The 26,429-nt window shown below is 43.0% G+C and overlaps 1 protein-coding gene across 1 annotated transcript in view; it reads right to left on the bottom strand.

Annotated features, from left to right (window-relative positions):
* Positions 1–24,552, bottom strand: part of NCF2 (neutrophil cytosolic factor 2) — a 39,077-nt gene extending 14,525 nt beyond the window's left edge. Inside the window, exons 1-8 of the mRNA XM_067467615.1 lie at positions 24,352–24,552; positions 21,899–21,981; positions 17,261–17,369; positions 13,986–14,120; positions 11,071–11,178; positions 3,982–4,041; positions 2,226–2,269; positions 132–273 (exon numbers count right to left, since the gene is read on the bottom strand). Coding sequence (XP_067323716.1) covers positions 132–273; positions 2,226–2,269; positions 3,982–4,041; positions 11,071–11,178; positions 13,986–14,120; positions 17,261–17,369; positions 21,899–21,981; positions 24,352–24,525 — 855 coding nt within the window. The 5' untranslated portion in view covers positions 24,526–24,552. The remainder of the gene's footprint in view (positions 1–131; positions 274–2,225; positions 2,270–3,981; positions 4,042–11,070; positions 11,179–13,985; positions 14,121–17,260; positions 17,370–21,898; positions 21,982–24,351) is intronic.
* Between the last annotated feature and the right edge of the window lie 1,877 nt (positions 24,553–26,429).

Here is a 26,429-nt window from a genome sequence, read left to right as displayed (position 1 = left end):
AACCCATTGTGCCACCGGGGGTGACTAATATTCAATGAAATACAGTATCTCAAGCTGGATCTACACTGCCATATAATCAAGTGTGACGACCTCCCTGCCCTAGAGGGTCACCCTCATCAGTCTTATAATACCTTTCCATTGAATACAACAGTTGCCCAGTTGTCTTTCTCCTTCTTCAAGACGAAAACAATGTTCCCGGGAAGGACTTGTAGCTCATTTGCTGTTTCTGGTGTAAATTCATATAGGACTCTGTGCGGTTGTCCCTGCAACATCCTGCATGGAAAGGCAACTCATATGTAAAAGAATACAATATCAAGGAAATAATCTGTGGGATGAAAATAACATTCTCTTTTATTATACAGTCCAATCCCATGCAAAACTAATCAGACCAGGGAACTGAGTGTTGGAGTTCAGCCTGTGTTTGTGTTTCAGGATCAGGGTGCTTTGGATGTGGGAAGTGATGCCAGTGAATTTCAAGATGGCAATGGTTTGGTCAATTATATTGATGCAGAGAAGGAGACCCCTGTGCAAAGTGTAATTTGATTTCCCATGAGAATGTTCCTGAAGGGTGTGTGGATGATGGTGTACTCCCTGAATTGTTACCAGAGGGTGCCCAGGATTTGGAGGTTGAAAACAACTGGGCACCTGGCTCAGCTGCAAAACTTAATGAGCAAATAGATAGGAGGCAGGAGATTAGTCAAAATAGGCAGACCGAACAGTGGTTTCGGCAGTCTGCCAGAATCCAACAGAAAAAGATAAGGGAATCTCAATTAAAGCGAAATCAATTTCTGAGTGCTGGGGATAGCTTAACGAAGGGATAAAAGTTCCAAGTGTGGGAAATATAGCCAGATGAAGAATTATTTAGAATCAAGGGACGTTCTTGTTCTTGTTCATGGAAGCCTTACTGGAAAGATTCTTGTTTAAGTATTTCTTGTTTCATGATTCTTGGATTGTATGAATTCATGCCTTGGATTAGTGTTTCCTGGTTGGCTAAATTATATTACAGAAGCATGGACTTTGTTTTTATGGACTTTGCTGAACTTTATCCTGGGCTATTTCTTACCTAATTGGATTTACCTATTTCTTTAAAGTGCTTTTTACTTGCTGCTTTTTAACTATCTTCAATAAAAGGAATGGTGTGGTACAGTCAGCGGGCTTTTCCTGTCCTGGATTGCAACATTGAGGATTTAATGACTCAAGTTTAGACTCAAGTTCACGTTTTTTAACAATATTGTTCCAAAACCATGTTTGCATTAAACAGTTGAACCCCAGCAGAGGGAAAAGAAGGCAAATTATACCTATTTGTGTAAAAAAATCTCAGGGACATTGATCTGAATTTCAGAAGGTATTTCTTATGTTTGTGGTCTGTATGTGGAATGCCCTCACTTTTTTGTGTTTCTGAAAAGTGTCTTCCTTATATTTCCTTAATTTATAGTTCCTTAATTGGAGACAGTTTTCTAAATTGGAGACAGTTAATTGGAGACAGTTTTATAGTTCCTTAAATGGAGACAGTTTTCTAAACCTTCAAGCACTGCACATGTAAACAGAATTAGAAATGCAGGTTATTTGTTTAAGAAGTCCTTATGTGTAATTATGGGAAAGTCTTCCTGAATCACATCAATATATATTTTTGTTGAGATTAATTTCACAATTCAGCAGCAGATCAGTTGCACAACTTCAGCGCTTTCCAGTAGCTTCTTCTTGCACGTATTTTCAGTCAACTGCTCCCACAAACTGCAGTCACTCTGGAACCTTTTACAGACACTTGAGTACATGCCCGGCCATTGTCAGTTTTACCATTGTCTTTCCCCCAGTCTAGATGACATTACAAACTTACCACAGCATACAGTTATATCTTGTCTTAGTAGACAGGTTCTTTTATTCAATTACATAGAGCCTTTGACGAACAACATCACAGCACAAGGAGAGAGATATGCACTGTACATGACTTCCTTATATACAGTTCTATACAATTACACATAACAATCTCTGATTGGTTCCCAACTCATTAACTTAACTCAGATCCAGGATTACATCATTCACAATCACCTGGACTAGGCCAGAACACATTCCCCAAATGAAGTTCTATATACAGTTAATGCATGACTCAGTATTTCCAATAGAAGCCTATTAGCAGTGCATGACTCAGCTATATTACATTACAATACATTGTAAAACCTGACAATTTTGATGTGCTGCCATTATCTTAATTTTATTGATCTTACCTAAGAGTTTCTGGTGTTTTTGGTCTAGGAGGTGGATCTGATGCCTAAATCAAACAACAGCACACCACATATATTAGCATAAGTCCCTTCCAGGTTATACTGTCATTTTTATCTCAACAAAGCTATTGAAAATTAGTATCTTTGTTAGTGTGTTGAAGAAGCAACATTTTTATTTCTTTTTTCAAAAATATATTTATTAACACACATATTTTAACTAGATAAACTACTTTATAGATGTGCAAAAACACACAAAAAGAAAAAAAACATAATAAATGTCACAACTGCAAAAATTACATAGATACACATGCTCTACTACTAATGTACTACATCTACAATAACAAAAAAGGTTGTATGTCATTTCCAACTTTCCAGATTGCAATCACACTGGCCAACACACATTTTGGTACCTCAAATATTAAACCTGTTTCTGAGTATTTTTGACTTTCTGATGCTTCATTCAGTCAAATGCTGCAATATGGACGTGCTATTGTTGCCCTGCATCACAAGAACAGTGAGAAAACGCCTACATGCAATGCCTTATGGAGTGCGTGCCCTGAGCCCATTGCCCTGCATTGCCTCTCCACCAAGATCAAGCCCGTGAAAAAGGAAGCACTGCTAACCTCAAGAATTGGTCCAGGAACTTGCCCAGCACATTTCCCTTGACCTGGCCAACTCCTTCTGCCTAATGCAGTGTTTCTCAACCTGGGGGTCGGGACCCCTGGGGGGGTCACAGGGGGTATCAGAGGGGTCGCCAAAGACCATCAGAAAACATAGTATTTACTGTTGGTCATGGGAGTTCTGTCTGGGAAGTTTGGTCCAATTCTATCATTGGTGGGATTCAGAATGCTATTTCATTGTGGGTGAACTATAAATCCCAACAACTACAACTCCCCAATGTCAAGCTCTATTTTCTCCAAACACCACCAGTGTTCACATTTGGGCATATTGAGTATTTGTGCCAAGTTTGGTCCAGATCCACCATGGTTTGAGTCCACAGTTGTCTCTGGGTGTAGGTGAACTACAACTCCAAAAACTCAAGGTCAGTGTCCACCAGACCCTCCCAGTATTTTCTCTTGGTCATGGGAAATCTGTGTCAAGTTTTATTCAATTCCATCATTGGTGGAGTTCAGAAGGCTCTTTGATTTTAGGTGAACTATAAATCACAGCACCTCCAACATTCCCAAATGACGAAATCAATCACCCCCAACCCCACCAGTATTCAAATTTGGGCATATCGGGTATTTGGAATCTGAATATCCGCATATCAGATATTTACATTACGATTCATAACAGTAGCAAAATTACAGTTATGAAGTAGCAACAAAAATAATGCTATGGTTGGGGGTCACCCAGGGGCGGCTCAACCATTACGCAAAGTAAGCATTCGCAGTAGAGTTGATTTTGCCTAGGGGCGCTCTTGAGGTGCTCTTGGGGGAAAATAGACCTTGACATATGCGAGTTGTAGTTACTGGGATGTATAGTTAACCTACAATCAAAGAGCATTCTGAACTCCACCAATGACGGAATTGAACCAAATATGGCACACAGAACCCCCACGACGAACAGAAAATATATATCAGTGATTGGTTTGAGTGCCAAAATACTGTTTGCTTACCGTTGAAAATTACTCTGGGGTCACCACAATATGAGGAACTCTATTAAGGGGTCACGGCATTAGGAAGGTTGAGAAACACTGGCCTAATGGAAGCATTTATCATTATGCGAGAGTCGGATAGAGGGAGCAATTTGGCCTTACCTGGGGCTGAAGGGGAGCAAAGCCTGCAAACTCATCTTTGTCTATCACAGACGCCACAACCTAAAATCAGAAAGAGGAACATTATTTCACTCTCGCCAGTCACTTATGTTTTGTTCATTGTAAAATGTCATACAATGAGACCATTCTTTCATAGAATCAGAGTTGGAAGAGACCTCATGGGCCAGCCAGTCCAACCCTTTGCCAAGAAGCAGGTAAATCGCATTCAAAGCACCCCTGACAGATTTCCTCTCTCTCCCCGCGTTTTCTCTGTTGGTTTCCCATTTTCTGGGTAAGAGACATTATAGAATCATAGAATCAAAGAGTTGGAAGAGACCTCATGGACCATCCAGTCCAACCCCCTGCCAAGAAGCAGGAATATTGCATTCAAATCACCCATTACTACTTTAAAAACTTATAACTGATGATCTTCCAAGATGACAATGCTAAGTTGAACTCTCTGGCTAAACTTAGCTGTCCAAATGGTTCTGGCCCAACTTACCTGTCTGAACGCATCTCTCCTTATGAACCTTCCAGGACTTTAAGATCGTCTGGGGAGGCCCTGCTCTCGGCCCTGCCTTCATCACAAGCACAGCTAGCAGGGACGAGAGACAGGGCCTTCTCAGTGGTGGCCCCTCGGCTATGGAACACCCTCCCTAAGGACATTAGATCGCCCCCTTCCTTTTAACATTTCGGAAGAGAGCTAAAGCTTGGCTTTTTGAGAAGGCATTTGCAAATACAGTGTAACAGACATAGGAAAATGGAATGGTTTGATGATGTGATTGGATGATGTTTTCAACGAGAAGACCCTAATGATACCTGTTTTTATTGATTTTATTGATTCTGTTATGGCTTTATTATTTGATTGTTTTATTATATTGAAATTGTATTTTACGGTCTGCGTACCAACTGTAAACCATCCCATGTCACCTGCAGGTTGAGAGGGATGGTATATAAATGCAGTAAATAAATAAATAAATGTTGTTTGTAGATATTTCCAATATAGATTGATTCCTACTTCAAATGTATTCAAAGCCCTCGATCCAAAATTTATTTATTTATTTATTTACCGTATTTGTATACCACCTTTCTCAGCCTTTCGGTGACTCAAGGCAGTTTACAGGCAACAAGTAATATACATAATATAAAAATTCACATAAAAACATTAAATACAATATAAAATCATAACAGAAATAATAAGCAACAGCCAGGAGACAGGTGTTTTTGAAGTCTCTTCCTCAGTCCCCTTCCTCCTCTTAGCTAGCTTGGGAGCGGGGGAGAAGCAGCAGGATTTCCTCCTTCTCCTTCCGAGGTGGCAGGCAGATGTAGTAAGCAACAGCCAAGAGACAGGTGTTTTTAAAGTCTCTTCCTCAGTCCCCTTCCTCCTCTTAGCTGGCTTGGGAGCGGGGGAGAAGCAGCAGGATTTCCTCCTTCTCCTTCCAAGGTGGCAGGCAGATGTAGTAAGCAACAGCCAAGAGACAGGTGTTTTTAAAGTCTCTTCCTCAGTCCCCTTCCTTCTCTTAACTGGCTTGGGAGAGGGAGAGTAACAGCAGGATTTCCTCCTTCTCCTTCCAAGGTGGCAGGCAGATGTAGTAAGCAACAGCAAAGAGACAGGTGTTTTTAAAATCCCTTCCTCAGTACCCTTCGTCCTCTTAGCTGGATTGGGAGGGGGAGAGTAGCAGCAGGATTTCCTTCTTCTCCTCCTGAGCCAGGAGACGGGTGTTTTTAAAGGCTTGGGGCGGGGGAGAAGCTGGCTTGGGTCGGGGAAGAAGCAGCAGGATTTCCTCCTTCTCCTTCCAAGGTGGCAGGCAGATGTAGTAAGCAACAGCCAAGAGACAGGTGTTTTTAAAGTCTCTTCCTCAGTCCCCTTCCTCCTCTTAGCTGGCTTGGGAGGGGGAGAGTAGCAGCAGGATTTCCTCCTTCTGCTTCCAAGGTGGCAGGCAGATGTAGTAAGCAACAGCCAAGAGACAGGTGTTTTTAAAGTCTCTACCTCAGTCCCCTTCCTTCTCTTAGCTGGCTTGGGAGAGGGAGAATAACAGCAGGATTTCCTCCTTCTCCTTCCAAGGTGGCAGGCAGATGTAGTAAGCAACAGCCAAGAGACAGGTGTTTTTAAAGTCTCTTCCTCAGTCCCCTTCCTTCTCTTAGCTGGCTTGGGCGAGGGAGAGTAACAGCAGGATTTCCTCCTTCTCCTTCCAAGGTGGCAGGCAGATGTAGTAAGCAACAGCCAAGAGACAGGTGTTTTTAAAGTCGCTTCCTCAGTCCCCTTCCTTCTCTTAGCTGGCTTGGGAGAGGGAGAGTAACAGCAGGATTTCCTCCTTCTCCTTCCAAGGTGGCAGGCAGATGTAGTAAGCAACAGCAAAGAGACAGGTGTTTTTAAAATCTCTTCCTCAGTACCCTTCCTCCTCTTAGCTGGCTTGGGAGGGGGAGAGTAGCAGCAGGATTTCCTTCTTCTCCTCCTGAGCCAGGAGACAGGTGTTTTTAAAGGCTTGGGGCGGGGGAGAAGCTGGCTTGGGGCGGGGGAGAAGCAGCAGGATTTCCTCCTTCTCCTTCCAAGGTGGCAGGCAGATGTAGTAAGCAACAGCCAAGAGACAGGTGTTTTTAAAGTCTCTTCCTCAGTCCCCTTCCTCCTCTTAGCTAGCTTGGGAGGGGGGGAGTAGTAGCAGGATTTCCTCCTTCTCCTCCTGAGGTGGCGGGCAGATGTAGTAAGCAACAGCCAGGAGACAGGTGTTTTTAAAGTCTCTTCCTCAGTCCCCTTCCTCCTCTTAGCTAGCTTGGGAGGGGGAGAGTAGCAGCAAGATTTCCTCCTTCTCCTCCTGAGGTGGCGGGCAGATGTAGTAAGCAACAGCCAGGAGACAGGTGTTTTTAAAGTCTCTTCCTCAGTCCCCTTCCTCCTCTTAGCTAGCTTGGGAGGGGGAGAGTAGCAGCAAGATTTCCTCCTTCTCCTCCTGAGGTGGCAGGCAGATGCAGTAAGCAGCAGCCAAGGGACAGGTGTTTTTAAAGTCTCTTCCTCAGTCCTCTTCCTCTTCTTAGCTAGTTTGGGAGGGGGAGAGTAGCAGCAGGATTTCCTCCTTCTCCTCCTGAGGTGGCAGGCAGATGTAGTAAGCAACAGCCAGGAGACAGGTGTTTTTAAAGGCTTGGGGCGGGGGAGAAGCTGGCTTGGGATGGGGGAGAAGCAGCAGGATTTCTTCCTTCTCCTCCTGAGGTGGCAGGCGGATGTAGTATTGTGTGTCTTTCTCTTTTATAATAAAGTTTAAAAATGGTTCCCAGTCCTTTGATTTTTTTCCCCCTTGAGCTTTGTTGCCAATTTGTCCATTTCTGTCCTTTTCAAAGCTTTTATAATCCACTCTTCAGCTATGGGTGTGTTGTTCTTTTTCCAATGTTGTCCCCAGGTTTCCAGTATATGCAGATGAGAAAAGAGGAACTGGAATATGGTTTGGGGATGTGTGAAGATTTCAGTCCAAAATTAGACTGACTTGTTTTGCCTTATGTCTGCATTCTCAGGACACAACTAAAGACACAACTAGTACCCTTAAATCCACACATAGTCAGCAATCTGCATTTGTTGAAGATAGGGGCATAGGGCTCCTGTGAAAGTGGAAAACCACAAATAAAGAAATTGCTATTTTTTAACCTGAGGAAATCCCCTCTAAGAATGTCTAGGTCTTACAGCATGACTGTATGGTCAAATTCCACTGGAAGCTGAGCAAAGAATTGCACAGAAGAACCCAGAGAAGATACTGCCATTGTCGTTATTTTGCTTATTGTTTTGATTTGCTTTGCTATTGTTGTGTTATGTTTTCTATTGTATTGTGTTTTGAGGCTTCGGCCTGTGTAAGCCGCATCAAGTCCTTCGGGAGATGCTAGCGGGGTACAAATAAAGTTAATAATAATAATAATAATAATACTGGGCCTTCTCAGTGGTGGCTCCCCACCTGTGGAATTCACACCACAGTGAAATTAGATTATCAACGTCCCTCTTTTCCATTAGAAAGAAGTTAAACATGTGGATGTGGGACCAGGCCTTCGGGTAATCTTGCTGACAATGACAGTGACAATGATGACAATCGCTATGGAAATGGACTATGGACATGCTTGATGGAGTCTCTAACTACAGAATTTGGCTCAGATAAGGCCTCCAGGCTGTTATGGAAACAGAAAAAGATTTTAATTAATTGATGTGATTTAATGTTTTAAATGTATGTAATTATTGGATTTTATTAAGTATTTTATTATGTGTACATTGGAGGCATCAAATTGTTGCCGGCTGGAAACCGCCCTGAGGGGCCCCCCAGGGGGGGGAGGGGATGAGAAGGGCGGGGTACAAATATCTGAAATAAATAAATAAATAGAGATTCCTAGAGAGGTGTTCTCTAGGGACCTTATCACATTAACATAGGGCAGGGGTCCTCAAACCTTTTAAACCAAGGGCCAGGTCACAGTCCCTCAAACTGTTGGAGGGTCGGATTATAATTTGAAAAAAACATGGATGAATTCCTATGCACACAACACATATCTTATTTGTAGTGCAAAAAACAATTAAAAACAATACAACAATTAAAATGAAGAACAATTTTAACAAATATAAACTTATTAGTATTTCAATGGGAAGTGTGGGCCTGCTTTTGGCTGATGAGATAGAATTGTTGTTGTTGTTGTTGTTGTGTGCTTTCAAGTTGTGTGCTTTCAAGTCATTTCAGACTTAGGTTGACCCTGAGCGAGGGCCGGATAAATGAACTTGGAAGGCCGCATCCGCCCCCCGGGCCTTAGTTTGAGGACCCCTGACATAGGGATTCACCGTGCATCATGCATTGGGGCCCGGCAGGGGGACCCTTTGCCCCACATCCTGCATTGCCTGCATTGGGGTTGTGTTGGACTCATCGCTGACGAAGGAGGCCCAGATCACTGCCATAAGTAAGAAGCCTTTTTTCATCTTCGCCAGGCAAGGAAATTGGCATCCTACCTTTCGGTAGAAGCATTGGCAACGGTAATCCACGCAACAGTTACCACGAGGTTGGACTATTGCAATGTCTTATATGCCGGCCTTCCAAAGTCAACGACCCAGAAGATTCGGATGGTCCAAAATGCGGCAGCCAGGCTGCTATCGGGATCATCTATAAGATCCCATATTACACCGATTCTGCAACAACTGCATTGGCTACCAATAGAACATCGGATCTCTTAGAAGATACTGATCCTGACAGAGCTCAAAATGGCCAAGGACCTTTATATCTTAGGGACCGCCTCATTCCTTTTCCCCATCAGTGGTCACCTCGATCCACCCAGGAAAATCCCCTATACATACCGGGTCCTAGGGAGGCACATTTGGAAGCTACAAGGCATAGTGCTTTTTCGACCTATGCTCCAATTCTGTGGAACTCATTGCCTCCATATATTAGAGCAATGTCGGAGTTGCAACCTTTTGTAAAGGCGATCAAGACTTGGCTGTTTGGTTGTGCATTTAAGTAATTTAAGTAAATTACATTGTGGGATGGGAGCTGGTGGATTCTGTGACAAAAGTGAAGAGGAATCAGCATACAATGGGTAATTTTGCCCGTCTGATCATGAGGTTGTAGGTGCCTGGCTTCTCCAGCATAACTGGAGGAACTAGAAATTCTTAGAATATTTTTTTCAAATCCATGAAGATTCAAATCTAGAGGGACAATTACTGACATTATGGGGAAAATTCACTTATTTGAAAATGTGCCCATTTTCCTAAAGAACCGCACCATTTTAATTCAAGGGTGAAACTTGTGGTCTGCCAGAGTGTTTTGTCACTGCAGTCTCGGCATTTTTCACCATTAGCTATACTGGCAAAGCTTACTGGAAACCACAGTCTGAGAATATCTGTCTGGCTGGATGATTACGGAAAATGTGGACGTCATCTATTAAAATTACAAACTATGTGGTTATTTGTTTGTTTGTTTGTTTTCCTGAACAGATGGCAACTGTATTACCATAGTGTCTACATCCAGGGAAGTCATGTTCCCCTCTATTCTGCCTTAGTAGTAGTTGTTGTTCATTCGTTTAGTCGTCTCCGACTCTTCGTGACCTCATGGACCCGCCCATGTCAGAGCTCCCCGTCGGCCGTCATTACCCCCAGCTCCTTCAAGGTCAGTCCAGTCACTTCAAGGATGCCATCCATCCATCTTGCCCTTGGTCGGCCCCTCTTCCGTTTGCCTTCCACTTTCCCCAGCATAATTGTCTTCTCTAGGCTTTGCTGTCTCCGCATGATGTGGCCAAAGTACTTCAACTTTGTCTCTAGTATCCTTCCCTCCAATGAGCAGTCGGGCTTTATTTCTTGGAAGATGGACTGGTTGGATCTTCTCGCAAGTCCAAGGCACTCTCAGAACTTTCCTCCAGCACCACAGTTCAAAAGCATCTATCTTCCATCTATTCTTTCTGCCTTAGACCACACCTGGAATATTGCGTCCAATTCTGGGCACCACAATTGAAGAGAGATATTGTCAAGCTGGAATGTGTCCAGAAGAGGGCGCCTAAAATGATCGTGGGTTTGGAGAACAAGCCCTTTGAGGAGTGGCTTAAAGAGCTGGGCATGTTTAGCCTGAAGAAGAGAAGGCTGAGAGGAGACATGATAGCCATGTATAAATATGTGAGAGGAAGTTTTCTGCTGCCCTGGAGACTAGGATGATGATGATGATGATGATGATGATGATGATGATGATGATTATTATTATACCCCACCAACTATCTCCCCTAGGGGACTCGGTGTGGCTTACAAGGGACACGCCCAAAATTACAATTAAAACACACATGTAAACAATGGCTTCAAACTACAAGAAAGGAGATTCCATCTGAACATTAGGAAGAACTTCTGACTGTGAGAGTTGTTCAGCAGTGGAACTCTCTGCCCCGGAGTGTGATGGAGACTCCTCCTTTGGAACCTTTTAAACGGCTGGATGGCCATCTGTCGGGGTGCTTTGAATGCAATTTTCCTGCTTCCTGGCAGGGGGTTGGACCGGATGGCCCATGAGGTCTCTTCCAACTCTGTGATTCTATCTGAGCGAGACTTTAAGAATACACACTTGGTGGAATCTATTAATTCCACTTTTGCTATACAGATTAACATCCTACCGTAGCTTTCCCCAAGTAGTCTTTCTTCTCCAGCTGTGCCACATGCTTTTCATTTGGCCGAAACAACTTTCCTTCAGGAATCACTATGGGCTCAAATAATCTTTGCTTCTGCAGATACAAAGAAACAACAACAATCCAATGATTTCCTCACAAAACATAGCTTGACAAAACTGTCAGTACTTGACACTCCCTCTTCCAAATGTTAGCCGAGTTTAACGCTCCTGTTCCCCCAAGATCGGATGAGGTCTAGTGACTTCAGGGTGTTTAAATTCCTATTTTTACAATCAAAATAAGAACAATTGCAGAATACATGAAGAGGGATATCACCTCCATATCTGTAACATTGACACTTTACCCCAGGGCCAATCGAGAGTGCAATCAACCCTTGGGCTACTGTGGCAGTGGGAAGGAGTCCTTACCATCCAGCAGCACCAAACTTGATCTGGTGCCACTGGACAGCCACTCACTACCCTCCTGTTCTCATCATAGTACCGAGACTGTGGCGCAGCTGGCTGGGAGTCAGCCGCATTAAGATCACTATTGAGTCCAAAGCCAGCCCAGGTCAGAGGGAGCTTCCGACTGTTGTGGTTCAGTCTGAGCCTGCGCTTTCTGAACCTGAGTTTCCTCAGGACAAGGAGGAGGATGGGTTACAGATTTCTGAACATGTTCCCGCTAGTGAGGCAGTTGAAGCAGACAGTGTTGATTCTGAAGAAGAGACGGCATTTCTCTTCCCCAGAGAAAAGAATGTGGCTTTAGATAAGTATAGTGAAACTTCGGAGCTCCAGGTGGAGGCTCCTTCTGGGAGCTCCGAGCCTCGTTTGCCAGGGTGACCAGTCCTGGCAGGGTGAAGATAATGAGCTAACTGGCCTTGAAGATAGTGGAGATTTGATTAGAGAGGACCGTTTGCAATTAAGAGTTTGGATAGTGGAGATTTGATGAGAGAGGACCGTTTGCAATTAAGAGTTTGGAGAAGCGCACGCCTTGCCAACAAGCGTGAAGCTAGAGGTCAACATAATGTTTTCATGTTGGGAAACGTATTTAATGATCTGGTCAAAGGGCATTCTCTGTCAGGCCAATGTTGCTTGTACCCTGTTAACTTCTGTGGAATTACCTCGGCTTTTGCGGAAAGCTTCTGGCTCTTTGGGATTTTGATTTTGATCCTGATTTTTTGAGACCTTGCCTTGCTGCACTCTTGTTTAACCAATGCTTCGTGTTATTTGTCTTTGGAACCTGGATACTTTCCCTTTGCATTTAAGACTCTGTTTTGCCTATTGAACTGTACCTCGTTATTTCTCTGTTTTGATTTTGCTTTTTCTCAATAAACTACAAACCCTACAGCCTTGGTGTGTGGTGGTGTCTTGAGCAAGGTGAAGCTATCCTGAGTTGCGACACCGACCAATTTGTGTAGCTTGTTGTCGACCTTTGCAGCCCGAAAGACAGTTGCATCTGTCAGGCAGGAAATTTAGGTACCACTTATGTGGGGAGGCTATTTTAACTAATTTACAAGGCCATAAAAATCTCCAGCAAGCATGCAAAGAATGAGGAAGTACTTCATCAGTGTCACAAATGGACGGTGAAGTGACAGCTCCCCTGGTGGCCATAATACCCTCAGGAAAAAAGCTGGAATGTTAAATAGTCTCTTGAGTGTATGTCTATATATGTTGTGTGTCTATTGCATTGAATGTTTGCCATGTATATGTACATTGTAATCCGCCCTGAGTACCCTGCAGGGTGAGAAGGGTGGAATATAAATACTGTAAATAAATAATAATAATAGCAGTAGTAGTAACTATCAGCCACAAAATGGCTTGTGGCTGTCATTTGTCAAGTTGAATGATATTGGCCAAGGTGCCAGAGGGGAGAGGGGAAAGGAGGAATTGCTCCCCCTTTCCCCTTCATTCTCCGGTCGCCCTTGCACCCCAGTCAACATCACTACAGTGATGAGAAAGGAGGGGGATGATAAGCGCTACTTCATGTCCTCATGCCACCTGAGCCCAGGGAACATGGGATCAAAACTGGTCCAGAACTGGTCCAAACATGAATCAAGGAACATGAAAGGCACTGCAGACTACTTCAACCAGAGAAGTCAGCCATAGCAGAGCACCTGATGAACCAGCCTGGACACAGCATATTATTTGAGAACACAGAAATGCTGGACCACACCAACAACCACCATGTCAGACTACACAGAGAAGCCACTGAAATCCACAAGCATGTGGACAATTTCAACAGAAAGGAGGAGACCATGAAAATGAACAAAATCTGGCTACCACTATTAAAAAACTCTAAAATTACAACAGCAAAACAGTAGAGAGGAAACAACCAGGCACATCTTAACACCTCTCAACAAAGGATTCCCCCAGACTCAGCCAGGCCTTCAAATGCTAATGAAGGTGGTCAGTTGAAACATTCACACCTAGCTCCAGCAGAGAAGAGCTCTTTGCCCCACCCCAGTCATTCCACAGATATATAATCCCATTTTCCTAACTCCAACAGACGTCACTACCTCTGAGGATGCTTGCCATAGATGCAGGCGAAACGTCAGGAGAAAATGTCTCTAGAATATGGCCATATAGCCCGAAAAAACTCACAAGAACCTGGTCCAGAACTGTTTACAGACCACATGCCAGGTTTGCTCTGAAGTCTCAGAGAAAGTCCAAAGCAATCTGAAACTTTTCTTAACATGGTTTGCCTTGGAACTAATTCACAAACACAGAGACTCCTCAGAGGTGTAGGTATGCCCATGGTGATATATTTGCACTGAAATCCTAGACCTTCTTAGAATTTCAGGCTAACCATCATAAAATCCCACTATATTCCTGAATATAGTTCTCTCAAGATACAAATGCTACATGAATGTTCCAAAGTTATCATAAGATGAGTTTTTCCTATATTTATTTTCTACATTTTCTTACAAGGATAGATGCCATGGCCTTATCTATTTTGCTGTGTCGTTGTCCAGTCTTCAGTTTCTCTGCTTTTGTCATATGCTCCTCGGCCTTTTTCCAGTCATCCAACTTGGCATAGGCAAGGGCTATATTGTATAACACCTATTGAACAAACAAAGAACAGGATTGACGAAGGCTTTCATGGCTGGAATCACTCAGTTCTTGTGGGTTTTTTCGGGCTATATGGCCATGTTCTAGAGGCATTTCTCCTGACGTTTCGCCTGCATCTATGGCAAGCATCCTCAGAGGTGAGGTCACCTCTGAGGATGCTTGCCATAGATGCAGGCGAAACATCAGGAGAAATGCCTCTAGAACATGGCCATATAGCCCGAAAAAACCCACAAGAACTGAAAGAACAGGATGATCTATTGCCATATTTATCCATTTCATGCCAGATTAAGATATAAGATAGAGCTTTTGTCTTCAACCAGAATGACCCGAGTTCAAATCCATGAAGTTTAGTACTTGATGTTGACTCTCTGTTTCAGCTTACCATATTTCATCACATAATAGTCATATTTTTTTTCCTTTTTATAGATTTTATACGTGACAAAAATGTGCTTTGGTTCTCTGGTTTCTTTTTGTATAAATAAATAAATAAAATGCCATATTACTGAAAGGAAAAAAAGAGGAAGGACAGCTTTGTTTCTGTTTGTTTGAGGTTTTTTTTAAACTAAAGAGCAATTTCAGGCTGATTCCCCCACATTTCTTTTTTTCCCCAAAGGCAAGGCAGTTTAAAAACTATAAAATGAATGTCTCTGAAGGTTGTTGTAGGTTTTTTCGAGCTATATGGCCATGTTCTAGAGGCATTCTCTCCTGACGTTTCACCTGCATCTATGGCAAGCATCCTCAGAGGTAGTGAGGTCTGTTGGAACTTGGGAAAGGGGTTTATATATCTGTGGAAAGACCAGGGTGGGACAAAGGACTCTTGTCTGCTGGAGCTAGGTGTGAATGTTTCAACTGACCACCTTGATTAGCATTTGATAGCCTGGAAGTGCCTGGAGCAATCTTTTGTTGAGAGGTGATTAGATGTCCCTGATTGTTTTCCCTCTGCTGTTTTGCTGTTGTAATTTTAGAGTTTTTTAATACTGGTAGCCAGATTTTGTTCATTTTCATGGTTTCCTCCTTTCTGTTGAAATTGTCCACATGCTTGTGGATTTCAATGGCTTCTCTGTGTAGTCTGACATGGTGGTTGTGAGAGTAGCCCAGCATTTTTGTGTTCAGGACAATGCTGTGTCCAGGTTGGTTCATCAGGTGCTCTGCTATGGCTGACTTCTTTGGTTGAAGTAGTCTGCAGTGCCTTTCATGTTCCTTGATTCGTGTTTGGGCAATGCTGCGTTTGGTGGTCCCTATGTAGACTCGTCCACAGCTGCATGGTATACGGTAGACTCCTACGGAAGTGAGGGGATCCCTCTTGTCCTTTGCTGAATGTAGCATTTGTTGGATTTTCTTGGTGGGTCTGTAGATAGTTTGTTTGTTGTGTTTCCTCATCAGCTTCCCTATGCGGTCAGTGGTTCCCTTGATGAATGGCAAGAACACTTTTCCTCTGGGTGGATCTTTGTCTTGACTCTTGTGGCTTGTTCTCGGTCTTGCAGCTCTGAGGTTTCACTAATCTGTCCTTCCTCTTAGACAACGTAGTGCAAAAACCTGAAATGGAGGTCTCTGGAACTCAGATCTTCCCATAGAACTCCATTCCAGGTTTTGTAAATTATCTTGCTCAGAAGAAGGGGGAAGGAGAGAGAAGGAAAGAGTGGAGCTTCAGAGACCTCCATTTGGTAGTTTTAAACTGCCTTACCTTCAGAGAAAGAGGGAAGGGAGTATCAGCCCCAAATGGGTCCGCGACTATTATGCGAGGAAGACCAAAATACCAATTTTGCTTCACAAAAAATGAAGGTATGGCTATTATGCGATGGTGAATATTATTAAATGAAGCACAGTATCTATATCACAGGACTGCTGTGAAAGCAAAAGTGGATAACCTCTACTTATGGTACCTTATTTATTTATTTATTTATTTACTATATTTGTATATCACTCTTCTCAGCCCTGGGGCGACTCAGAGCAGTTAACAATAGCAAAATTCAATGCTCAAAAACATCATAAAACAGTTAAAAACAATTAAAACCATAGCATAACAAACAGTCAATATAAATCAATAAAACATCTCATTAGCGTCTCATAGTTAAAATCAAGATCCGGTCTCATCATCCAATTGTTCCATATTCCTATGTTCGTTACACTGCCTATTCAAATGCCTGCTCGAACAACTAGGTCTTCACTTTCCTCCGAAATGTCAACAGGGAGGGGGCCGATCTAATATCTGTAGGAAGGACGTTCCACAGCCGAGGGGCCACCACTGGGAAGGCCCTGTCCCTTGATCCCACCAAACGTACTTGTGACGCAGGCAGGACCGAGACCAGGGCCTCCTTTCTTTACCACAGAAATGATGTCCTTTGATATAGCAGCTCTCTCCAGCTCATTTTGTGTATTCCTAGGGGCTTCCAAGTCCTCTGAATGACAGGGTTAGATATCGAAATTAAGGTCATAGGCCGATCCTTTGGGATGCCATCTCATACTATGGAAAGTGTGCACATGGCTGGGATGTGAGGTCTTAGTGGCTTCTAGGGCATTCCTGACGATCTTAACATCCTAGCTGGTTCAAAGGAGGAGATGCGTTCACACAGGTAAGTTGGGCCAGAACCGTTTCGGACTTAGATTCAATAGAGCTGCATTTCTCAACCTGGGACTCAAGACCCCTTGAGGGGTCATGAAGGGGTATCAGAGGGGTCACCAAAGACCATCAGAAAACACAGTATTTGCTGTTGGGTCATGAGGGTTCTGGCTGGGAAATTTGGCCCAATTCTATCATTGGTGGAGTTCAGAATGCTCTTTGATTGTAAGTGAACTATAAATCCCAGCAACTACAACTCCCAAATGTCAAGGTTTGTTTTCCCCAAACTCCACCAGTGTTCACATTTGGGCATATTGAGTATTCGTGCCAAGTTTGGTTGAGATCCATCATTGTTTGAGTCTCTGTATGTAGGTGAACTAGAACTGCAAAATTCAAGGTCAATGCCCATCAAAAAACCCTTCCAGTATTTTCTGTTGGTCATGGGAGTTCTGTGTGACAAGTTTGGTTCAATTCCACCATTGGTGGAGTTCTGGATGCTCTTTGATTGTAGGTGAACTATAAATCCCAGCAACTACAACTCCCAAATGACAAAATCAAGCCCAGAACTCACCTCACAAGCAAGCAACTTAAACTGCAGGCCTAGGATCTTGTAGTCTATTAGGTTGTTCCCACGTAGTTGAGCCAAAGCTTCTTTTAAGTCATTAATCGATGACTCATAACTAGAAAGCAAAGAAAGGAAAGAATATTTCAGGCAAGTCTCTGTCAGCAAAACCTCTGAAAAAGAAAACCAATTTTACAAAGTCCTGCTAAGCCCTCATTCTCCGTCTAATGCTATGTAGTAATTTTTTTTTTACAATTCTTTATTGATTAGTCAATGTTGACCATATCAAAACATGCAAAACATACAAAACATACACATACAGTAAAGTAGAGTCTCGCTTATCCAACCTTCACTCATCCAACATTCTGTATTATCCAACACAATCTGCCTCCCACCCGGATCCACAGCTGTTTCAATAAATTGCTAAATTCATAAATAGAATAATTACTACATAACGTTATTGTGTATTGAATAGCTTTTTCTGTTGAGTTGTTGTCAAACATAATATTTTGGTGCTTAATTTGTAAAATCATAACTTAATTCAATGTTTAGTAGGCTTTTCCTTAATCCCTCCTTATTTTTCAATTTATCTGTTTATTTGTTTATTTATTTATTTCGGACATTTGTATCCCGTCCTATCTTGACCTCTGCAGAGGGACTCGGGGCGGCTAACAACCAACACACCATGGTGCCCACAACCAAAAGCATAAATATACCATTTAAATAAAAACAATATAAAAACAGTCTAAAAACATTCAAACAGTCACCGATTTAAGTCATCGTCCTAAAAGCAGTCCGTCAAGTCCATTAAAACCGCCGCTTTGCCAGCAGGTCAGCCTAGTCTGCAAGGGCCTGATCCCGTAGCCAGGATTTCACTTGTTTCCAAAAGGTCGGGAGGGATGGAGCCAATCTAATTTCGCTTGGGAGGGAGCTCCACAGCCAAGGGGCCACCACAGAAAAGGCCCTGTCCCTTGTCCCCACCAAACGCGATTGTGATGAATGAGCAGGGCCTCCCCAGATGATCTTTGGGTCCTAGGTGGATCGTAGCAGGAGATACGCTCAGACAAGTAAACAGGGCCAGAACCGTTCAAGGCTATTTTTGCTTTTCCAACATTCTACCAGCCCATTGGATAAGCGAGACGCTACTGTAGCTTAAATATTGCAATGCAGACAGAAAAGGGCAGAGAGCACAATCTACTTGCTTGTGCTACAAAAAATGAGATCTACACATTTGGCTGCCAAAATGGAAATCACAAAAAAAAGTCCTGCTGAAAGAAAAAGTCACGCTTGTATGCATTTTTGAAAAACTTTTCAAGTGGTCTAGGAGGTTCACCATGTTATTCTTTATCTATGCAAGGCTAACTTAACCTTACTAATTTCTTTCACGTGTGTGTATTGTTAGTTTGGGAGGATTTGCTAAGACAAACTGAATTGCTTTTTTGTTCGTAGCATTGGGACTTATCCTTATTTTTCCCTTTTCCATCTCTGGTAGCAAATTTTCTTGTAAAGCAATAAATGCTCAGGAACAGGTTTTTTGCACTACCTTGTCTAGGAGGAAGGGCAGAAGAGTGAAGCTTCCGAGACCTACATACAGAATGGGGGACGCGTGGCTCGAGAGCAGTACGTGTGAAAAAGATCTTGGGGTTCTCATGGACAACAAGTTAAACATGAGCCAACAATGTGATGCGGCGGCAAGAAAGCCAATGGGATTTTGGCCTGCATCAATAGGAGTCTAGTGTCTCGATCCAGGAAAGTCATGCTACCCCTCTATTCTGCCTTGGTCAGACCATACTTGGAATATTGTGTCCAATTCTGGGCACTACAATTGAAGAGAGATATTGAGAAGCTGGAATGTGTTCAGAGGAGAGCAACTAAAATGATCGAGGGTCTGGAGAACAAGCCCTATGAGGAGTGGCTTAAAGAGTTGGGCATGTTTAGCCTGAAGAAGAGAAGGCTGAGAGGAGACATGATAGACATGTATAAATATGTGAGGGGAAGTCATAGTGAGGAGGGAGTAAGCTTGTTTTCTGCTTCCCTGGAGACTAGGACACGGAACAATGGCTTCAAACTACAAGAAAGGAGATTCCACCTGAACATTAGGAAGAACTTTCTGACTGTGAGAGCCGTTCAGCAGTGGAACTCTCTGCCCCGGAGTGTGGTGGAGGCTCCTTCTTCGGAAGCTTTTAAACAGAGGCTGGATGGCCATCTGTAGGGGCTGCTTTGAATGCGATTTTCCTGCCTCTTGGAAGGGGGTTGGACTGGATGGCCCAGGAGGTCTCTTCCAACTCTAGGATTCTATGAACACATCAGCTGTGTTAACTTAGGTGTAGCTGTAATTACCCAATAAAATATGGAATATGATGTTCTTGCAACAGATTAACTTTCAATCATTCTGAGATGAGATATTCTCATCCACAGGGAATTTTTTTATTATCAGAGAAAAAACTTTAAAAGACGATGTTCATGCTTTTCTCTAAGTTGTAATTTTGCATATTTGTGAACCTGCATAGTAAAGATTTCATGAATAATGTTTTCTATGTACAGTAGTCTATTACAAGTGGCATTGGTTTGAACAGATAGGGACAGCGCCATAGGCATTATGCATATTGTGGTCAAATTCTGCAGAATTTTGTTGATACAGTATTTTATTCAGAGTGTACTGTCTAATTTATGAAACATCTAGGACCTTAAGATCGTCTGGGGAGGCTCTGCTCTTGTTAACCAAGTACGTTTGGCGGAGATGAGAGACAGGGCCTTCTCGGTGGTGGCCCCTCGGCTGTGGAACACCATCCCTATAGTTATTAGATTGGCCCCCTCCCTTTTAACATTCTGGAAAAAAGTCAAGACATGGCTTTATGAACAAGCTTTTGCAAATGTAGAGTAATTGACACAGGAAAATGGAACAACTAGACAATGAGTCCGGACAACATTTTTAACAAAGAGACACTATGCATTTATATTTTATTGATTTGTTTAGTTTTTATTATATGTTATGTTTTTAATTGTATTTATTACATTGTAAGCATGTAATTTTGCCCTGTTAACTGCCTTGAGTCGCCTACGGGGTGAGAAAGGCGGTATACAAATACAGTAAACAAATAAATAGATAAATAAATTGGAATATGTAAATGTACACCTATTAAGGGGGCAAAATGTGTTTTACAGATTTACCATGAGAAGTTGTATTGATATTCATTTGAAAACAATTCAGTTTTTCTAGCTCTCTCTTTATTTGCCCAAGGCTTTTTCTACAACTGTTTTCCACCCATTTTATTATACTTGGAGTCATACTCCCTGTTCTCATGGAATCATAATCCAATGTAAGTGTTCTCAGAGCTTGGAAAGCTACCTTGAAAAAGGAATTAATTGTTGTCAAAGCGCCAACCCCCTCCTTTCAACCAGTTACTATTGTAGCTAACCATTTTATATTGATTCTTTGCTTCATCGTTATTTGAATGTATATGACGTAACAGTATTATATATTAAGATGAGACAAGATGCAAGGAGGGAGGAAGATGTAATGAGTGGGTGCAAGATGGACTGTGAAGGAGCATAAGGGAAGAAGAACGGAAGGGTATGAGCTGCAAGAGAGAAAGGCATTACAAAGTGAGGCAATGCGGGAAGGAAGGAAAAGTGTAGCAACAAAGTGCAAGAAAAGGGAGAACGATATAAGATGCAAGTAAAGTAGACATGGTCATAGAATCAAAAAGTTGGAAGAGACCTCCTGGGCCATCCAGTCCAACCCCCTGCCAAGAAGCAGGAATATTGCATTCAAAGCACCCCTGACAGATGGCCATCCAGCCTCTGTTTAAAAGCCTCCAAAGAAGGAGCCTCTACCACATTCCAGGGCAGAGAGTTCCGCTGCTGAACGGCTCTCACAGTCAAGAAGCTCTTCCTCATGTTCAGATGGAATCTCCTCTCTTGTAGTTTGAAGCCATTGTTCCATTGCGTCCTAGTCTCCAGGGAAGCAGAAAACAAGCTTGCTCCCTCCTCCCTGTGACTTCACATATACATGGCTATCATAGCTTTGTGTGTGTGTGTATGTATTTGTGTATATGTGTGTTTGCTTATATATGTGTGTGTGTGTGTGTGTGTGGTTTTGTGCATGTGTTGTAATGTATTTTTATTTTTTGGCTTTTTAAGTCTCTTCTGCTGTGTTTTCCAGTGCTTTTATAAGTGATGGTCACTCGTTGGCCTGATAGGTGTATTGTGTCCAAATTTGGTGTCAATTTGTCCAGTGGTTTTTGAGTTATGCTAATCCCACTAATGCTAATATTTTTCCATTTATATACCATAAATGGAAAAATAGAAGTAACATTTGGGAATTTGATATGAAGGAGGGAACTGGTCTGCCACATTAAATTCCCAATTCTTTTAAGAAAGAGACACATACACACAGAAATAACTTTCACGGTTTTGTGTGGGCAGCTATGTCTCTCTCTGCATTAAAAAACAGCACTGAGCTGTACAATTTATATGGATCCGAGAATCTTCTGTTGGTACATGCTGGTACATAAGGTTTGCAAAATAGGAAACTAAACATAGCACTGTTCTAACAGATTAAGGAGAAAGTGGTTGCAAGGATGAACAACAGAATAAGAAAACATTCCGCTCCTTTTTTAAGGTGCCCAATATGTTACAACTCACTTTTCCATCTGGTACGCCACAATTCCTCGCTGGAAATATGCCACTGCTAAGTGTCTGTCATTGTTGGTACTCCTGGTAAAGGCCTGAAGGAAGCAAAAATAATACCTCTTGAAAAGTATTATAGATACAGCAGTTTGGGACTTCTGGGTTGCCAGGCATTGCCAGCACAAACTGATGGGGCACAATCTATATAAATAAAAATGTAACAGTCGTTTGTGGTATTAACATAACTCAAAACCCACTGGACGAATTGACAACAAATTTGGACAGCATACACCTAACAACCCAATGTATCCTTCACTCAAAATTTTTTGATTTTGTCTTTTGGGAGTTGTAGTTGCTGGGATTTATAGTTCACCTACAATCAAATAGCAGGATAGAATTGAACCAAACGGGGCATAAAGGACTCCCATGAAGAATAGAAAACACCAGAAGGGTTTGGTGAGCATTGAGCTTGAGTTTGGGAGTTGTAGTTCACCTATATTCAGAGAGTACCATGGATTCAACCAATGATGGATCTGGACCTGGGCCAAACTTGGCACAAATATTCCATATGCCCAAATATGAACACAGATGGGGTTTGGGGGAAATAGACCTTGACATTTGGGAGTTGTAGTTACTGGGATATAGTTCACCTACAATCAAAGATTGTTCTGAACCCCACCAATGACAGAATTGGGGCAAACTTCCCACACAGAACCTCCATGACCAAGAGAAAATACTCAATGCTATCCAGTCCAACTCCCTTCACCAGGGCAAGAAAACATAATCAAAGCCCTCATGACAAAGAGCCATCCAGCCATAAATATAGATAGATGTGATTCACACACACAGAGATATAGTATCATAGATTTGAAAGGGACTCCTAAAGAAGGACAATATGTTGCATGTTCCAGAGTAGGCAAACCAGACAATCTTCACATTAACACTGACAAAGAAACAATAAGAAATACTGTTTACCCACAAGCATAAAAAAATTACATATATTAGAAACCAATGCTTTCTCATTACTTTATTTTCCAGATCACCAGACTGGGCCACAGCAAGGCCTGGCAGGGGACGGCTAGTCTATATAAACAAGCCACGAGAACAAGCCATGAGAGTCAAGACAAAGATCCACCCTGAGGAAAAGTGTTCTTGCAATATATCAAGGGAACCACTGACCGCATTGGGAAGCTGATGAGGAAACACAACATACAAACTATCTACAGACCCACCAAGAAAATCCAGCAAATGCTACGTTCAGCAAAGGACAAGAGGGATCCTCTCACTTCTGCAGGAGTCTACCGTGTACCATGCAGCTGTGGACACGTCTACATAGGGAGCACCAAACGCAGCATTGCCCAGACACGCATCAAGGAACATGAAAGGCACTGCAGACTACTTCAACCAGAAAGGTTAGTCATAGCAGATCACTTGATGAACCAACATGGACACAGCATATTATTTGAGAACACAGAAATGCTAGACCACGTCACACTACACAGAAGAGCCATTGAAATCCACAAGCATGTGGACAATTTCAACAGAAAGGAGGAAACCATGAAAATGAACAAAATCTGGCTACCAATATTAAAAAACTCTAAAATTACAACAGCAAAACAACAGAGAGTAAACAATCAGGCACATCTAATCACCTCTCAACAAAAGATTCCCCCAGGCACTGCCAAGCCATCAAATGCTAATCAAGGTGGTCAGTTGAAACATTCACACCTAGCTCCAGCAGACAAGAGTTTTGTCCCACCCTGGCCATTCTACAGATATATAAACCCATTTTCCTACTTCCAACAGACCTCACTATTTCTGAGGATGCTTGCCATAGATGCAGGCGAAACGTCAGGAGAAAATGCCTCTAGAACATGGCCATATAACCTGGAAAAACCTACAACAACCCAGTGATTCCGGCCATGAAAGCCTTTGACAATACATTGAAACCAGAATGTTTCGCACACCCCTAAATCTGTTGTAACCCCCTGCCATTTGAAAATGAAAAAGGAAATAGAGTAGGAACAGGGAAGGAAAACAAGTAAGTTTAGCTAGCAGTCCATATTTTTTTGGTCATTCACCAATCAAACCAAGAGCAGGTTGTTGCAGGTTTTTTCGGGCTATATGGCCATGTTCTAGAAGCATTCTCTCGTGACGTTTCGCCTGCATCTATGGCAAGCATCCCCCGAGGTTGTTAGGCGAAACGACGGACTTCTAGAACATGGCCATATGGACCGAAAAACGTACAACAACCCAGTGATTCCAGCCATGAAAGCCTTCCACAAACCAACAGCAGCTCAGAAATCCTGACTTAATAACAGGGACACAGCTAACCTGTTTTTAAATGGCTTCTTTTCCCATCTCTCCCTACTAGTTCCATGGAAGGACTCCTGCAGCCATCCAGGTTTACTTGTTGGGCTTGTTAAGCTGCTTTTGGGGAGAATATTTCAGTTTTCTTGGCCACCTACCTGCTGTGCCTCATCCAAATTCCCCATGACCAGGTGGGTGCAGCCAATGTTAAAGCAGATTTTGGAGGAAGGATTTGGAACCGAAGTGAAGGCAGACAGAGCAGCCGGCCAGTCTTTGCGGTCAGCTGCAGACACCCCTTCACTCCACAGTCGAATTGTCTCTACAAGGGCCATGGCCAAACTGGAATCTATTCAGTTGCAAGCAAGGGGCTCTCACAATCCACCAGGCAAGCTCCCCTTGCACATCAGGTATGCATTCTGCTCCCCCTCTCGAAGCTCACCAGTGTTGCAATTGCAAACAGACCAGGAAGTCTCATCACTGAACTCATAACTGAAAGAGGGGCCAGGCTTGACAGAGGAAGTAATGCCACACGGGCTGGAAGATTGCCCAAAGAAGAAGCTGCTTTCAGGACAGAGCATTGTCTGTGATCCTCTGCTCAGGTTGCTTGCACTGTCTGACGTTGACTTCTCATCATGCGACTGCAGTCACGCCTTCCTTTTTCTGAATTTCACTTTCCATAAGAGTCTTAAAATAAAATCATTGGGCTTCCCTTTCATGATGTGTTAACTCGGGATCTGTCGTGAAGATTTCAAGAGTCAAACCCGGCCTCTCTGTGGTAAGAAGCTATACATAAAAAGGAAGCTGTTGCAGGATTGCTCAAGTTAACATCTTTTAAACACAAGTGAAGTCGAGCATGTCCGTCCGTCCCCCCAATAAGGGATGGTAACTTATAGTTCTGCAAAGGGCAAGGGTACCAGATTGCACAAAGGGGTTAAGTCTTGGTCAATTTGTCAAAGACACTAACAACAACAAGGACCCCATGAGGCTTTCAGGGAAGAGCCTGGCCTTGAGGCCCCAGTCCTTGGAGGGAGTTATAGTTTTCCAAGGACTAAGGACCAGCTTGATCTTGGCGCTGCAAGAATCCCTTCCTTGGCTCAATGGAAATCACCCAGCTCCTTTTCTGACTATTGGACTTCCTACACATCATTTTTGGCTCTAATGAACTTATTTTCACGTTTGAACTTCCCCAGTATGAACTATGGACACATGTTTTATCAAAATTATTATTTTAATCAATTTCTCTGGCGGGCAGGAAGACCCGGATAAAGTAATCAACAAGACCCATCAAAAGACAATAGACTGGCATCCTTTGCAGGCTGAAGTCTCAGACTCAGGATTCCCCCAGGCATGAAATCCATTAATCCATTCATGAACCCATTGTTTCTTCTTCGTCCCACCTCCCCTCTCCTGATTCGCCGGAGCGCTGAGGCGGTAGGAGCTCTCCAATTGGTTCCTGCACAGCGGAGGAGCTCTGTAGTTGGCTTTGGCCCCCTCCCAGCTGGAATCACGTCAGCCAATCATCAGGGCGGAGGGCGGGAATTTTGAAACTTCTAAGCCTGTAAACCTTATTATAAAAATGTCTCTGATCTTTGTACTGGCATGATTTGTAGGCGAATGATTGCTACATTGCATCCTTTTCAGCTGAATCACTAATAAAAACACCTCAGTGCCACTTCTTCAACTTTGGTGAGATTTATTTTGAATTTTTTAATTTAATAAATTGGCTGAAATCAGGCTTCTCTAGCTCGCCAAAGTAGCGATCCCTCTTTGGTGGGGTCTCAGGGTCCCTCCTCCTGGAGACGACCCTCCTAAACTTCCTACCGACTTCACAAGCAAGTTGCCCAACTGGTACTTCCATAGAATACTATTATCTACTTTTTTGCTTGTGAGTTGGATTAACAACTAGCCCACCTCCCAAATTCTTCCTCTCTTAGGCAATCCCTCATTGGCTGAGTAGGATAGTCTTCCAGGATCAGTGTTCTGGTGGGTCCGTAGGTGACTGTGGAGCCCTATTCTTGATCTGCATCTTCTCCCACAGTGAGGGCATTGGTTTCCAGGTGGAAGGTGGTCTTGGTCGGGGTTGGCTTGATGCACCTTCCTCTTGACACGTTTCTCTCTTTCGCCCTCCATTCATACTTCTTCAAATTCTACAGCACTGCTGGTCACAGCTGACCTCCAATTAGAGCGCTCAAGGGCCAGGGCTTACCAGTTCTCAGTGTCTATGCCAGAGTTTTTA

The sequence above is a fragment of the Anolis sagrei genome, chromosome 4 (assembly GCF_037176765.1).
Source record: "Anolis sagrei isolate rAnoSag1 chromosome 4, rAnoSag1.mat, whole genome shotgun sequence".
In the NCBI taxonomy this organism is placed as follows: domain Eukaryota; kingdom Metazoa; phylum Chordata; class Lepidosauria; order Squamata; family Dactyloidae; genus Anolis; species Anolis sagrei.
This window is presented reverse-complemented; position numbering and strand designations above follow the sequence as displayed.